We start from the raw sequence: 16,049 nt of genomic DNA, 5'->3' as shown, positions 1-16,049 counted from the left end.
GTTGGTAGATTTTTATCTATAATCTTTTGTGTTCCTTGCAACACTTTCAAAACTATTTTTTCCCCTTAAGATAGTGTTTCTATTATTAACCTTAAGTATTTGTCCGTCCTTTTCTTGATTGCGTTTTGCTGTGAACTTTGTCCGTGGACAGCGTAGGGGGCGTGGCTAAAGTCTCAAACAGGTTTATGGCTGGCAGTGAGCAAGTTTCGAATCTCCTACTTTGCATGTTCAAACTGGAATCCACACCCTCCATCTGCAGACAGCTTATCATGTTCAGACACCTCCTCCTCTTTGTCTGTTTGAGCTCACACACACACACACACACACACACACACACACACACACACACACACACATACACACACGGCAGCTTCAACAAACCTTCATCGCACTGAGGGTAAAAAGTGCTCACATGTTTAAGGGATTTTTCTGGGAGCAGTCGAGAGGATTTTTCCCACAGTTCTCAGTTTGAATGTAAGTCGCTGTCGTTGAGTGTCAGTTGATACTGTTGTCATGAGCCTTGCAGGCTTCTCAGGGATATTGGGAAAACAAGAAGCAGCTCTGTAAGAATATCCAATATGGTGCTCTTAAAACAAATCTGGGATATGTTTTGACATATATACGTTTATTGTATGTAATCCTGATGTCGGCAAAGAAGGTGAAACACTGGCTTCTTAGTTTTATGTTTTTTATGACTATTTAATGGAAACATGCGACAAATCGTACATGTCTCTTCTGACAGTTCATTGCCTTACTTTAAAATACAATTATAGCTATATATTTCAACAGGCAGGCATCTAATACCTGTATCTGCAAGTCAATCACCATCAATTTCATTCAGCGTGGCTGAAAGTTATAATGCAAGTCATTTTACCTTGGCATCAAAACTTTATCATAAAGAATAATAAAACAAGGAGCAGATAACTGATTTTTTCCTCAATATAGTTTAAAGTGATAATGTAAAACAGAGCTTTTTAATTATAGTAATTTACATTTTTGTTCTAATAATAGATGGTAACTTTTTAATAATGTCTTCAGTCAAGTTTACATGCTTTAACATACTTTAACAGGTTTTTGTTCTTACTAGCATTATCAGCTTTAATACAGTTACTAAACGACTTCTATATGAGCAATCAACATGTTTTTCCCCCTTTGGGCACAACCTGTCATTTATTTAATTATAGTTGTAAAATTCTGTTTGATGAGGATGATGCATCAATAGTCATGATGTGACTTGTTGGTAAGAAGTCATTTTTGAAAGTATAGAATTTTGGTTTAACTGACTATAGGATCACAGTTTTGAAACATATTTGAACCCGCTGACCTGCCTGTGACTGTGATGCAATGCATAAACGTGCATGTCTCTGTTGGATAATGAGAAATTAACCAAAATAGTCAACCAATAAGTAGCAGCAGTAATACCAGTGTTTTTTTTTGCCACTAATGTGCCATGATTAAATAGTCCAAAATTACTCAGACTGGAGGTGTTGTAGGGCAATCAAGACCAAATATACACTGTTTGTAGGCAGAGCTAGCAAGTGGCACTACATTTATTTTAAATTTGTATGTGTTTATTTATTTATATCTGACATTTCAGACTTTTGAAGCTTTATATTCCAAGCATTCTTCGTTTTTGCAGGATACCATGTTATTAAAAAAAGCAAAGGCAAAGAAACTACAACAACCAAAAGTCTAAAGCTTATTATGCCTACCACACTACAAGTACATGAGATTAAATAGTTACCACTGCCTTTTGCTCAAATCATTCACATTCTTCATATATTTTCACAACAATTCCTTTGAACATAGTTTTGAGCATAAATCATGTTGTACAGTATTTTAACTCAGGATGTAACTTGTTACAAACATTCACTCCAACAACAGAGAAACAATATTTGTATATATTTGTTGGAACATTGGGTTTTTGAGCACATTCATTTCTCTAAAATTATAAACACTTTCCCACATTTTAAACAAGCTCTGAACTTAAAAAAAAAGGCAACAAATGATTGTTTCCTAAAACTGAAGGTGTGGCTCATTAAAGTTTGGCAAACACCAGTTGAAATCTGATCAGTAAGCTGCTTACAACCTTGTAAGAAACGGTTTGATGTTAGAAGGTGAACACACCCTTTTTTAAAGAACAAACCGGTACATCTCACAGTTCAGTCCCAAACTGAAGCAATCAGCACAATGAGCTTTAAACCCTAGGATTAAGCTTTGCATGTCACACAATTCAAATTCATCCCTTTATAAACATATGTTGTTGTTGACATATTTTAAGTAAAGCCAATGCAATCTGTGAAAACTATCTCAATTCAATACCATCCTTCTTTTATTCTTGTTCACATAGTGCTGAAGTAGTCTGTCTCTGTACAATAAAAGAAGGCAGTGGCTATCTGTACGGTTGCCATATCAATATACCGATATTCTATTCGTAGGCGTCCCTATTTGGTCAGTTTAGGTCACGTGATCGGTCAGTCATTGGCCTGTTTAGGTCACGTGATAAGTCAGTCATTGGCCAGTTTAGGCTAAGACTAAACCTAACCCTAAACCCTAACCCTGACCCTAAACATTGTTGCAATATTGGGTTATAACCTAACCCTAACCCAAAGACGCTCAGTACTTGTACTTCTGTAACCGTACAAATTGACACTTTCATAAAAGACAGGCAGTAAAGCAACATCTGAACAAGAAGCCCCTCAAAAGACCCTGAAAGCCAAACTCAGGGCCAGGCTACACTTGACACGTGATTGTCCATCTCAACTGGTTGAACCTGTAATAGGCCTGATGTTAGCTGAGTACAGAGGATTAAAGAATTAAACTACTTAATGAATAAAACTACGCGTATATATAAAATAATGCCAAATCGGAAGTACTTAGACCTTATTTTGGCTGTATAGATTTTTGCAAAATAAAAGCAATATTTCTAAATGTCGACAAAGTAAAATTTTGCTTTGAACATGTTTCTATTGAAGGTTGTTTTGGACAGGCGCCTCATAACTCCTGTGAAATCTCATCAGGCGAGACTTTGCTGCAGTAAGAAGGATGCTCCAAACCTCCTTATGAAACTCTGTATTCCTTTATTGTTTCACGTCAAATGTGACACTAAGAAGTTTTAGTATAATGTTAAGAAATGTGCCAGGTCTCCTCTTCTGTTTACATGCATCGTGCCAGGTTTTCTCGGAGAGAAGTGGTCATTTGACCAGGTATGTCACGTTCTGTGACGTGTATTTGTGTAAAAAGTGTTTCCATGGCGCTTTTGCGACACATTTAAACATCAAAATGTCTGAAATATCTCCTCTTGAAAGTGTAAAAACTTTTTTTTACCAGTGTTTGAATGTTTTTTTTTGTTTCGAAATTCAGGTGTTTCCATTACCGGTTTTTACTGCGTTATTCAGATTTTACGCATTTCCAAGGGTAATGGAAACACAGCTAATGTTGTGTTGTGATGTAGTTTACAGATGATTTTTAGACAGCATTGGGAACATTTGTGTTATTTTGTCTCATTTACTTTTAAGAGGGTGCGTCAGCAGGGATAAACATTGAATTATTTTATCTGTGACAGGCACAACTGAAGCTGTGTGGAGAGATGGACTCACCAGAGTTTTCTGGGCTGTCGTCCATGAGGGGTGAGTTTAAATCAGAGGATTACATTAAACCTCACTACAAGGAGTCATATCGTCTGGCAATTGATCGCCTGGTGGAAGGTGGCTCCAAAGCTTACCAGGAGTTCCTCAAGGAAGAACGTATCGGCAGCTTCCTCTCAGAGGAGGAACTCATCTTCATTACCACAAACAAAGAAGAGCTGCCACCTCAAAGTCAGACAGAGGAAATCAATGACACCTCAGATCAGTCTGTTCAGTCATCCTCAGGAACTTACTGGCCAATTAACTCGGACGTGGAGACACCAAACTTGGACTTAGGATGGCCAGAGGTCATGCATGAAAGACTGCAGACAAACATAGACCTGTTATATCATCCGCCAAGACCAAACAAACCAACCATAAAAGAGGTGATCCGGCGGAATATTCAGGAGGCAAAACAGGTAATTTAGAACAGGGAAACCACTGTGTGAAAAGATTCACAGAAAGACTCTCCTCCTTCTCTGTAGTTTGTGATATAAGAACATTGCTCCCTGAGGCAGTTTCACACGTATTTGTTTTTTCCAGTTTTCTAGAATCAAGGAGTGTCTGCATTCTTGGTTTAGGTCAAAAGCTGGTTCTACCACTGGTCTCTAACGGAGTAGGGTGTGTGAAGAGCTTTCTTCACTCTACAACAACCACAATATATAATTCACATCCAATTAGGATTCAATACCACCAACTGTGTCATTGCAATGTGCTTTTGTTTGGCAATCATTACTAAATAACCTGATATCCACGTAGCATGAACAAATCTTATTAGGATCTATCTGCATTTTATGGTCTGTAATATTGCATTCATTCATTCATTCATTCATTCATTCATGCATTCATTCATTCATTCATTCATTCATGCATTCATTCATTCATTCATTCATGCATCCGTGCATCCATGCATCCGTGCATCCATGCATCCGTGCATCCATGCATCCATGCATGCAATGCATGCATTCATTCTTTCATTCATGCCACCAATATCTTGCAATTTTTTCACTGGTTTACTTTACTTAAAAAGGTATGAAATACTTAAGTTTCAACATGCAAAAATGTATCTCAATATATGTTATTGTTTTGTCCTTCAAACGACCACTTCTGAAACATTTCATTGACCATAACTCATAATTCCTTCTAATTGTAAAACGTAACGTTTGTACAATTTAACAATAATTATGTCCGATTTTTTATTTTTTATTTTTTTAACACATCTTACCACAATCTCAACCACTGATTCTCAACCAATGGGTCACAGACTTGTACTAGGCAGGTTGTAGACAGCTAAATACTAAATACTCTCTCATGTTGGACTTGTCTTTTATTTTGAAAGAAATTTTTCTTTTGACAGGCATGCTGTGAAATGCCTGTTGCACAAGAAAATATATAGATTTATCTTTTAAAAAATCATTACGTGTGTTTTCAACAAGCTATTCTTGAAAAACAAAATTTGCTTAGTTGAATTTTTTTTAAGAAGTGGCAAAATGTGGGTCCCAGGGTGAGACCTTGAGAACCCCTGATCTAAACCACAAATCTGCAGCATCTTTAACAAAATCCTATCTATAATGCACATTTTTTACAAGTAAGAAAGAAAATAACCATTAAAGATAATTAATTTAATACAAAAACAGTAAATAACACGACTAAGGCACTGACGACATCTGTCATCTGTATTAATCAAATTATTCAAGGGATTTTTGGATTGTCATCCGTGCTCATCTGAGCATGTACAGAACAAATGAATGTACCCGAGCTGCCCGTTAAGCCCTTGCCATGCAGGACAAAGGCTCTCAAGGAGCATTTAGTGATATATAACACGGTCAGGAGGCCTATAACTTACAAGTCTTTCCACAAACAAATGGTTGGAGTAAATCAGAGTACCCAAGGTAAAGCCATGTACGAGAAGATGCAAACTCTCTCCAGAGGCTTAAATCACTGATCCCCATGCATTAATAATAAGATGCTCATTATCACAACATTGGACACAGCTGTAGTATTGTGTAGCAAAGGATGAAAAGGAGACAAACTCTGACACACAACAAATAATCCAATTTAATCTAAATTTTATCTGATTTTTAAAGGCTGCCTCACTTTTGTTTGTATTTTCATGTTTTCACAATGTAAGCCAGAGTAATATTGTAGAAGAGTTTGTGAGTTAGAAGTAGAATACTAATCAAGTGTTGACTTTAGAATAATAAATGCTTGAATTTATTATTCTCTTCTGATTCATGCTCACAAAACTCAAAGGGACACATGTTTTCTATACTCTGTTGGCATTTTCAATAACTATATTTTTTTCCACTTGCAGGTCATCGCCATTGTCATGGACAAGTTCACCGATGTAGATATATTTAAAGAAACGGTGGACGCTTGTATACGTGGAGTCCCAGTTTATGTGCTTTTGGATGACTTTCATTTGAAATGTTTCCTCAAAATGGCTGAAAATCAAGATGTAAAACTTCAACAACTCAGAGTGAGTTTGTAATCCCAGGCACCCATTATTAAATATAGTGCAAATGTCCTTGAATTACAGTACATTAAATATCTTACACATTAAACTCTGTATTGGTTTGTATATTCTGATTAGCTTCAGTACATTTGTTAAAAGATCTGCCTTTACACAAGTCATTAGTTTGTCATTGTGCAATTAATGCATTTAATGAACATGCAGATGAAGCTTAGGATGAAGCTATAATAATGTTTAAGTATTAAAGTTAGATTAGGGTCTTAATGAATTGGTTTCGGGCACTTGACTATTGATCCCATTGATTGAGAAACACTTAAAAAATATATATTTTAATTGCAGATTTTCTACAGTATATATTTCATTTATTATTTAGATTTTTGGTTGGTTGATTGATTGATGTCTTTATTTCGAACATTTAAAATTATAAAAGAACAATAGTTTTAAACAAAAATAACAACAAAAAATGAAAAATTATGAATTACAACAGTAGAAATATACCACCTTGCGAAACTAATTTCTTTACACCTATCTGTTTTTTATTTTTTTTTATTTTTAAACTCAATTACAGTGCGCTATTATGGTTGTACGGTCCAACAAAACACTTCATCAAGTCTTTTGGGGACCTAGTTTCTCTTGTTAGGCAGGTAGTGTAAAGTTTATTGGCCAAGATGACAACAGACACACCCTTAAAAATTCCCCTTGTGTACAGAGAAAGTTTCAACAACAGAATCTGAATCATTGCCACTGTAGTTTTTTCTCTTTGGGGTGTTTCTCCTCCCAGAAGTTCATTGAATAATTGATTGACTTTTATTTCTCCCTAATCACAGAACATGAGGGTGCGCACAGTAAAAGGTCAGAATTACCCCTGTCGATCAGGAGCAAAATTTAATGGCGCAATGGAGCAGAAATTTCTTCTGTTTGACTGCCACACTGCAATCTATGGATCATACAGGTACTTATTTTTATTTTTTAATCTCTGTACATTATTATTATTATTATTGTTTTTTGATGCAAGACATTTTTCCAGGATGGGGGAACACTGCACAATCCATAAGAAACTTAGGGACCCATTTTGATGACAAAGAAAACAGCATTTTTTTGTAGCCTGTCATCACTGTGATTACATTAAAGGTCCCATATCAGGGTCCAGGTAAAAGCCGGAACTCGGAATTCCATCACATACACACACAGTATAGCCTCGGAATTCCAACGGGACACCATGTCTCGCTCGCACACACACACACACACACACACACACACACACGCACACACACACACACACACACACACACACACACACACACACACACACACACACACACACACACACACACACACACAGCTATAATATATGTATGAAAAAAGAATCCATAAAAGTGTAACAATGGCATTTTATTGAAATCACGAGCCATTTATTCAAAATTAGCCTTTCAGTCGGAACTCAAACATTACAGGACGTGTGTCCGTAGGTGCTTTAAGTAAAAAAAAAAAAAAAAAATCAATTTTCATCCATCTTCTGGAGATAAAAAAATATAACAAAATTGTATTACATTTTTTTAAACAGTAAAAACAAAAAATGAAGTCATGAAATAATACTGTGTGTGTGTGTGTAGCGGAATTCCGAGGCTATACTGTGTGTGTATGTAGCGGAATTTCGACGGAACTATACTGTGTGTGTATGTGACAGAATTCCGAGTTTCGGCGGAATTCCGGCTTTTACCCGGACCCCCTATATTATGCTATTTTTCACCCATCTCCATTTGTTCTGAGAACCCCAAAAACATAGTATTTGAAGTTTATTTACCAAACTTGCTTGTTTTCCAGAGTTTTAGCCTCTGAAAAGTCACTATCTGAGCAACTCTACACAAACAGGCTGATTTGCGTCCTACTTATGCATATTCATGAGTAGGCGTGTCAATAGACGGGACACTGACTTCCTCCTTCCCGCATGGTGATGTAGGGCCAGAGGACGGCCCGCCCTCCTGCCACCCACTCTGTAGCCGAGCTCATGCTGCTTTGTAAACATGAGACAGAGCGTGGGGGGGGGGGGCGTTCACCGGTACATACATAGACTGTAGAAAATACATACATAGCACTGCGCGAAGGACGCTGAAATTTTTGGACGTGTCTGTTTACATGTCAATCACGGCTGAGAGCTTCCTGGAGGCGTGGCTTCTCCAGCTCAGTGCCGCGTCAAATTCGTCATCAAAGTGGGAACGTGTCATCAAATTGGAGCGAGGTGTTTGGGCTCACCCTCCAGTAAGAAAGGAGCAAATCAGCCTCTAACTAACAATTGAGGGAATCAATGAAAAAAACACATAGCACTTTATGATGTTTTAAGCACAGAAAAGTCGATTTAGCTTAACATGGGCCCTTTATTGAAAATAATAACAATAATTAGCTTTAAAGCAGTTTAATAGTGGAATGTTGTAATAAAGTTGTCACACTTGGCTCAGACAGTGGTGGAAACATGATTTCTGCTGCCCAATGCCTTTTAAAACATGTTGCTGCAAACATTGACAATCACACATAATCCCCACATCTCTGCATAACAATATAGTTTTACACAGTAGAGACTTGCTTCTTGTTTGAGTTATTCCATGACAGAAAACAGATTGCAATGTTTTGTTGGTCGTATTAAGAAAAAGTTACATGTTTACATCATGTTTAACCCTCATCATGGGCGTTTTAATACTGGGATCCATCTTTTAATTAATAGCCAAAACTCAGTTACTATTGCCATTAATGCATTTGTTTTTATTTTGAGAAATTATAAAAACGTGTTTTACTCTCACGGGCAAAGGGAAATACATGTTTTTAAAAGCACCCAACAAAAAGTTTGTGCATTTTTTTTTTATGTATAATGAATGTATTTATGCTAATAATTGCAAGTTATTACAACCCCACACCGATTATAATGATTATAAATGTGCTGATTTATCGGCACTATTGTAAACATTTGATGAAAATCTCAAATTGTTTTTGTTTGTTTACAGCTTCACTTGGTCATTTGAAAAGATCAATCTGAGCATGGTTCAAGTCATCTCAGGCCATTTGGTGAAATCCTACGACGAGGAGTTTCGAACTCTCTATGCCAGGTCGACTGTGCCGCTCGAACTTTGTCCCCAAGATAGTTTGTTTCAACACAATGGGATGCAAAGACAAATATCTTTAACAAATCCTTGTGTTACACAAAAAATTGATCGCAAAGATCAGCTGAGACATACCCTGGACACTGTCTATCGAAAAACGTGTGAGCAGAATCTTAGCACAAGAGATATCAATGAGAGATTCCTAGAAGAGGAAAATATTCCCCTTAGACCATCCATTGAGAATGATATTTCCAATAAATATCACCTGCCCCAATATTCATCTCCAGAAGCAATGGATTTCCTCAAGAGGCATAGTTATGCCGGGGAGGGACAAGATGGAGGCATATTGGAGAATATTAGGCCGAGAGGAAGCAACTGGAACATACATAAAGATTCAGCATATGGACAAAACAGCTACTCTAAAAGCAATTATTTGCAAGTGCCACAGCTCTACAGGGGTCAAAACATGCGTCAGTCTTATGGTGGCAATGAAAAACCAATTCTGCCGCCACAGTCGAATATGCCAACTTTGGAAAACACCTCCAAGGCATTCATGCGCAACTTGAGGATTGAAGCCTATCTTAAAAACCGGGATGGGCCTTTTGGAGAGTCCTGTGATTACTTAGATCAATATGAAACACAGGAAAATCCTAACTCATTAATGCACGGACGACTGAGATCATCTCTTGTTCTTAGGCAAACCATAACTGAACAAATGGAGCCGAACAGATACACAAATAGCACTTTGCTAGGTGTGTTAAACCCCTCTTTACGCTATTCATCAATGCAGTGGAATCCAGCATCTGAGAACGAAGTCAATAATAAACATTTAGCTATGAGGAGACAAAGTTTTCAGAATTTTGATGAGAGTCGCAGTAATACAGGATACGGTCATGGTCGAAATGCCTACCCCTCTACATATGCAAGCTTAGGCAGACCTAAAGGTACACGTATAAACAACCCTGACATACTGCAAGACAACTGGCAGAAAAGGCATAGTGTGGCAGATCCAAGATCAAACAATGAGAATGCACAGGACCCAGGTCCCACGTATGGAGCCGTTGCAATGACAAATGGGAACAAAAGCACAATTGGGATTCGTGCCCAAAATGAATGCTATGGTTCTCATCTAAATGAGGATCAGAGATCTTTATCTCATTATGATGTCAAATGTATCACAGGCACAAAACACTCCAGTTCACACAATTGGCAGGAGCCACCATCAAGGACATATTCTGCTATTGCTCTAGAGGGAAATCGAAAGGTTATGAATGATTTTTCCAACAATGTAGACTCTCTTCCACTTTTCCAGAGCAGTTCAAAGATTGTAAAGTCTTTGTTGAATATACCAGAGAAAAATGAGGACTCAACCAGAAGCATTGAAGCAAGAAGTCTCAAGTCAGCTGCGAGTCAAGACACATTAACAGGTGAAGATGAGGAAAGGACAATGGGATGGAAACATCATCAAAGTTCAACCAATTTTATCAAATCCTCCACAGAGAGACAAAGACAGATTGTAAACACAAGCACTTTGGAGGACGATCATGTGAAATCTTCAAAACCACGATTTAGAATGGAGGAACACCTCAATCCACCACAGATATCCCTCCCAAAGCCACGAGCACAGATGGAACATGACAAAAGTAAAAGGCCTGGAGAGGACACAAGCATTCATAGCAAGGGTCCAGGAAATGAAAGTCGCCTTTATAACAAACATGAGCCTTTCACACTTTCATTTGACAAGAAAAACAAACGCTTTGGCCACAGTTTCAGAAACACACACTCACTAGAGAAAACCAAAGGCTTTCCTAAAAGTGAAACAACTACTGAACAAAACCTCACGAGAGGAGCGCGGGGGCACCATGAAAATAAGCTGGAGAAATTCATTCAAAGAATGGGAAATCTCATCAACAAAAACAAGTGACAACTGCTTTTGCATCGAACAGATGTTACTTCATGCAGCTCAGATGAGTCAGATAGATTTGTGTTGGTCTTTTTTAGCTGACAATGGCCTTCAAGATTTTCATTCTGTTGTAGGAAAGCACACAGCAGGAATATCTGGCACTGTTATCATTTGATTTCATACTGATGTCCTTGAATTCAAATACTGCAAATACTCGCGATGGCAGCAGATAGTCAGGTCATATGTACTATATGTAGTTTATTGTTAAGGTGTCGGTGCACAACACACATTTATTTCACTGTAAGTTCGTATGACAGAAAAATTTCCTTCTGTGCGGTAGGTGTAATGAGTACTGTGGAGGCTGTGATGATAACACTGAAATACAGAACGTGTTGTTTTGATTTTATATATATATACTGTATATATATATATATATATACAGTATATATATATATATATATATATATATATTTAACTGCATCTCAGGACAAACAAGAATGTACATTTTCTTTAAAAAAAAAACAAGGGATTTCATATTTCAAAGTATGCATTAAAGTTATTTATGTCTGCTGTAAGGGTCATTAGCCTAATTCATTATTAGTTAAGCATACAGCCTCGGTATGTTTGAAACTTTTTCTCTAACAAAACCTTTTATCTTGACAACCAATTTGTTAAAAGAAAGAAATTAACATATTTTATTTCAGGTCTTTATGAAATTCAGAGGAAACTTTCTTTTTAGCAACACAACATCAATATTTCGATGGGAATGTTTACATACTGTATGTGAAGTCAACAATTACGGTACTTCTTCGTTTTGTCAAAGCCAATGTTCTTCCCAAATCTAATGGTTTTGGCAATTTGAGGAGTCAGGCAAAGTAATGATTGTAAAAAGAAAGATACAAACCTTAACACTGAGAAATTATGGCACGTACAGCACATACATAAGAAGAGAAAGACTGCATAATCACAGCCATCTTTAAACACAAGCATTTAAGTATTTTTCAGAGTAGAATAGTCAATTATCCATCCATCCATCCATCCATCCATCCATTTTCAAACCCACTTGCTCCTGTTTTACAGGGTGGCGGGGATAGCCAATTATATTCAACATTTTCTTAAGTTATCCAAAGCTTTGGTGTTTAAAATGCAACAGCAATTATTATTATTCATATTATAAAATCACAGTGATACAAGTGTTACTAATCCATCTCAAATAATGATAAATAATTATATTTTAAAATGATTAACTTAGTGGTGCATAGGCAGCTCAGTGAAAGTGTTTAGCTTATTAGACATTGAAATGTTTAACTGAAATAATCAGAATCAGAAATACTTTAATGATCCAAGAGGGAAATTCAGAATCAGAATCAGAATCAGAATCAACTTTATTGGCCAGGGTTGAATGAATACACACGAGGAATTTCTTTTGGTGACCTGTGCTCTTTCAGGTAGTATAACATTAAATAATAACAATCAACTAGAATAAAGAAAAATAAATAAAATAGAGAAAAATAAAAAGAAAAAAGAAGTATAAACATAAATATAAGAGAAGTTAGACTAATATGTGCAAACTAAATAAAAAATAACAAGATAATAATAATAGTAATAATAATAATAATAATAATAATAATAATAATAATAATAATAATAATAATAATAATAATAATAATAATGAAATAAAATAAGAATCCAATAATAATAATAATAAGATAATAGTGCAGTAGTGCATTGATGAGTAGTGCAAATAGGTGAACATTTAAGTGAAAAAGTTATGTCCATGAACATTCACAGTGACAGGTTGTTCCAGGGTTGATATGTTTAGTTCCAGGTTATTTCACAGTAACAGAAACAGAAATTAATTTCTTTCAGTGACTGAAGAAATATTAGAGATGAAAAGAAGCAACACTAAACAAAGGAGAGAAAGAAAATAAAAAGAAAACGTACATAAGTAAGTAAAAGACTGTTAATTAATTAAGGATTAAATACAAGTGCCACATTCCAGCAAAATATAAAACAAATGCACTTTAACACCATCCAAGTTATTCTCATATAATAGATTATATATTACATATCATTGTTAGTATTATTAATATTATTACATACACATTCTTTTATTAACTATGAGCACTACTTTCTTAATGCAGTGTAAAGGTTATCACAAGGCTACTGGGTTTTCATGCTGATGTGTCACAGCCTTGTTTCCTTTTCCAATGAAAACACTCGAGATGACATATTCAACCGGCTTCTTTTTTAAATATTAGATTATACAAATACACTCTACAGTGGGGCAAAGTACAGGAACTAAAAAAAACAGCATAGCTGCAGGAAAAGATAGATAAACACTTAATTCACCACGGGTTTAAATATTTAAAAATAATAAGTCCCAAATGAACAGCGACAACTCAAAGAGCATGATTAGGTTGTTTAGCTTGTTGAGGCAACGTGAAAACTCCTTCTGTTCATCATTCAACGTGTTGTACACAGCCTGTCATTATTTAAGAAATAACACTTCAATGTTGAAGTGGACATTCAGGTCAGACACACACTTTGTGTTACATAACAATACTCAAAAGTAGGATAAAGGTAAACAATGCTAATTGTACTTTTATCTACTGGTATATTTGCTTCAACAAATGATTTATCAAATATTCAGAAATACAAATGATTATTTTTTTTAAAATGATACGATTCATGTGAGTTTTACAGTGAAATCCAAACAAAAAGGAAGTATGGATTATTTATTAGGCATAAATGTTTAGCAGCTCTGTAGATTAAACTACAATTTGGCAGTATTTTTATGCAGATTCTTAGTCCACTGCAATTTTAATATTGCATTTGTTGGTAGTTTTTACTGGTCACAGATGTTTTTTGGATGGTTGGTCATTTTAATTCTCGCTGCACGTTCCCAGTGTTTTGAGTATAGTTTCACACCAACAAATACTTACTTTGCTTTCAGGTGTTTTACTGATAGTCCCTCATTTGCTTATTAATTAACGTTGATGGATTAGTTGTTTATTTTAATAAAACATGTTGAACACACTGCAGCTGTACATGAGTAATGCTCCGGTTATGCTGTACATTACAAAGTAGGACAAAACACAATAAAGGAATTTTCCCCCGAAAGTTAAATTAATATAATAATATAACTATTCAAAGAAATTATCCGAGCAAGCCTACAAACTGTTAATGTTGCACTTACAAAAAAAAAAATAAAATAAATAAAAAATAAAACACCAGGCTGGGTGTTTTTAATACTGTACTGTAGTTCATAGTTATTTCTTTTTATATGTACTTTTAATACCATTGATTATATTGCTAATTAGATAACTTGCTTTATTTTATCAGAGTTTTTATTTAAAAAAAAAAGAAAAAAAAAACTGCAGATGTTAATGACATTTTATAATAAATGACAAATATTTTACATTATTTCCTTTACTGTACCCAAAATGTAACACCCAACCCCAGCGCTCCACGGTTGCTCTCTGGCCAACGACTTCCTGATGATCGATCTTTTTTTGATACAGAGTTGAGCAAAGACACAGTAAAGTGAGTTCAAACTACAAAAGTCTAATGTTGCGCTGTTGCACCAAGCCTCATTGAAATGCAGCTCACACCTGCACAATGATTACAGCTTGATAGTATTTTTGTTGTTCCCCTGCAGAAAAATAGAGGAAGGTTGAAGTTTATTTCAAAAATCTATTCTGGTGTTTGCGCTCATTAAAGAAAAAAACACATTTAAAAAATAATTGTCCTATTTTATTGCATAATATGTCACTGGGGATCACTTTCACAGAACTTTCATAGAAAAACAGAGATTAACAACAACTAAGAAACTTTTTTTTTTCTTTAATGTTGCTACTCTATACATCTACCTCTGTGGAACCAGTTTGGTCTGCTCTTTACCTTAGTAACGTGTGTAACAAGAAAACACTGTTGCACTTCATAGAAACAGCTCCACAAACATAGTGTTTGAAATGGGAAAAACATACAACATACAAGACATTTTTAAATACGCCTGTAAATTCCCAAGAACTTCAGGAAACTCCATCACCAAATGTATGACAGGTGACCTTTGGCTTTGCTGGTTAAAGGTATTTTGAGTTGTATGTTGTACATGCAGTCAACCTGTTTTCACAGGTACAGGCAGAAACATGAACACAAAGTCTTATAACACCCAAAAAAAAGCAGAACACTACTAAATTAAAATAAGGAACTTTAATTAGTAACACTGTCAACATAAGGACTTTAAAGCCACTAATAAATAACAAAAGGCAAACTTGTACAAACTGTATTTCTGGAATAAAATTCAGAAAATAATAATATTAAAAATTGAATTGCTCAAATCTCAAACAGTAAACATGGATAAATTAAAAAAAAAGGCAAAATGTTACTATAAAAAACATACACACAATTCATGTTAACCTCAAAAATCTTCCAAAGGATGGAACTCTTAGTGCATCTCATTTATCTCTCTCAGACAGCATGCAGATGAAAATGCACGTGTAGATGAATTTTAAACAACATCTACAATTTTAACAAAGGTTTTACAATGTTTAGTTAGAATGTTTGCAAACTGGGTAAATTGTCATTTTTTTTAATTTTTTTTCTTTTTAATCAAACTCATTTATATTTAATTCCTGCCATCTTTTTTATGATATGATTTGCATATTTAAGTATTGACGCAAAATAATTCACTTAGATGGCCTTATTTAGTGCAACTCTGAGGGCCAGTTTCACATTCAGGACTTAAATAAAACATGTACTAAAATATGTTAGATTGCTTTCTGAGTTGAGTTATTCAGCTTCAGATTAACTAGTTCCAGACTACAAGGACCAGTAGATTAATTGTTGGAAGCCCAATTAAATAATTAATAATTTGCACATGGTGCAAAGGTGAGGGTGTTCGGAATATCTGAGGTGGTATATTTCTCATATCGATTTTAGCTGTGTGTGTG

General features: G+C 35.4%; 1 protein-coding gene across 1 annotated transcript; it reads left to right on the top strand.

The window, feature by feature from the left end:
• The first annotated feature begins 290 nt into the window (after positions 1-290).
• fam83b (family with sequence similarity 83 member B) lies at positions 291-11,606 on the top strand. Its single transcript, XM_028468969.1, has 5 exons — positions 291-474; positions 3,566-4,045; positions 5,941-6,105; positions 6,927-7,051; positions 9,096-11,606. Exons 2-5 carry the CDS (start codon positions 3,590-3,592, stop codon positions 11,113-11,115), a joined length of 2,766 nt encoding a protein of 921 aa, XP_028324770.1. The 5' UTR covers positions 291-474; positions 3,566-3,589; the 3' UTR covers positions 11,116-11,606.
• The last annotated feature ends 4,443 nt before the right edge of the window (positions 11,607-16,049 follow it).

The sequence above is a fragment of the Gouania willdenowi genome, chromosome 15 (assembly GCF_900634775.1).
Source record: "Gouania willdenowi chromosome 15, fGouWil2.1, whole genome shotgun sequence".
NCBI lineage: Eukaryota > Metazoa > Chordata > Actinopteri > Blenniiformes > Gobiesocidae > Gouania > Gouania willdenowi.
Note: the sequence above shows the minus strand (reverse complement) of the source record. Positions and strands in the feature narration are given on the sequence as shown.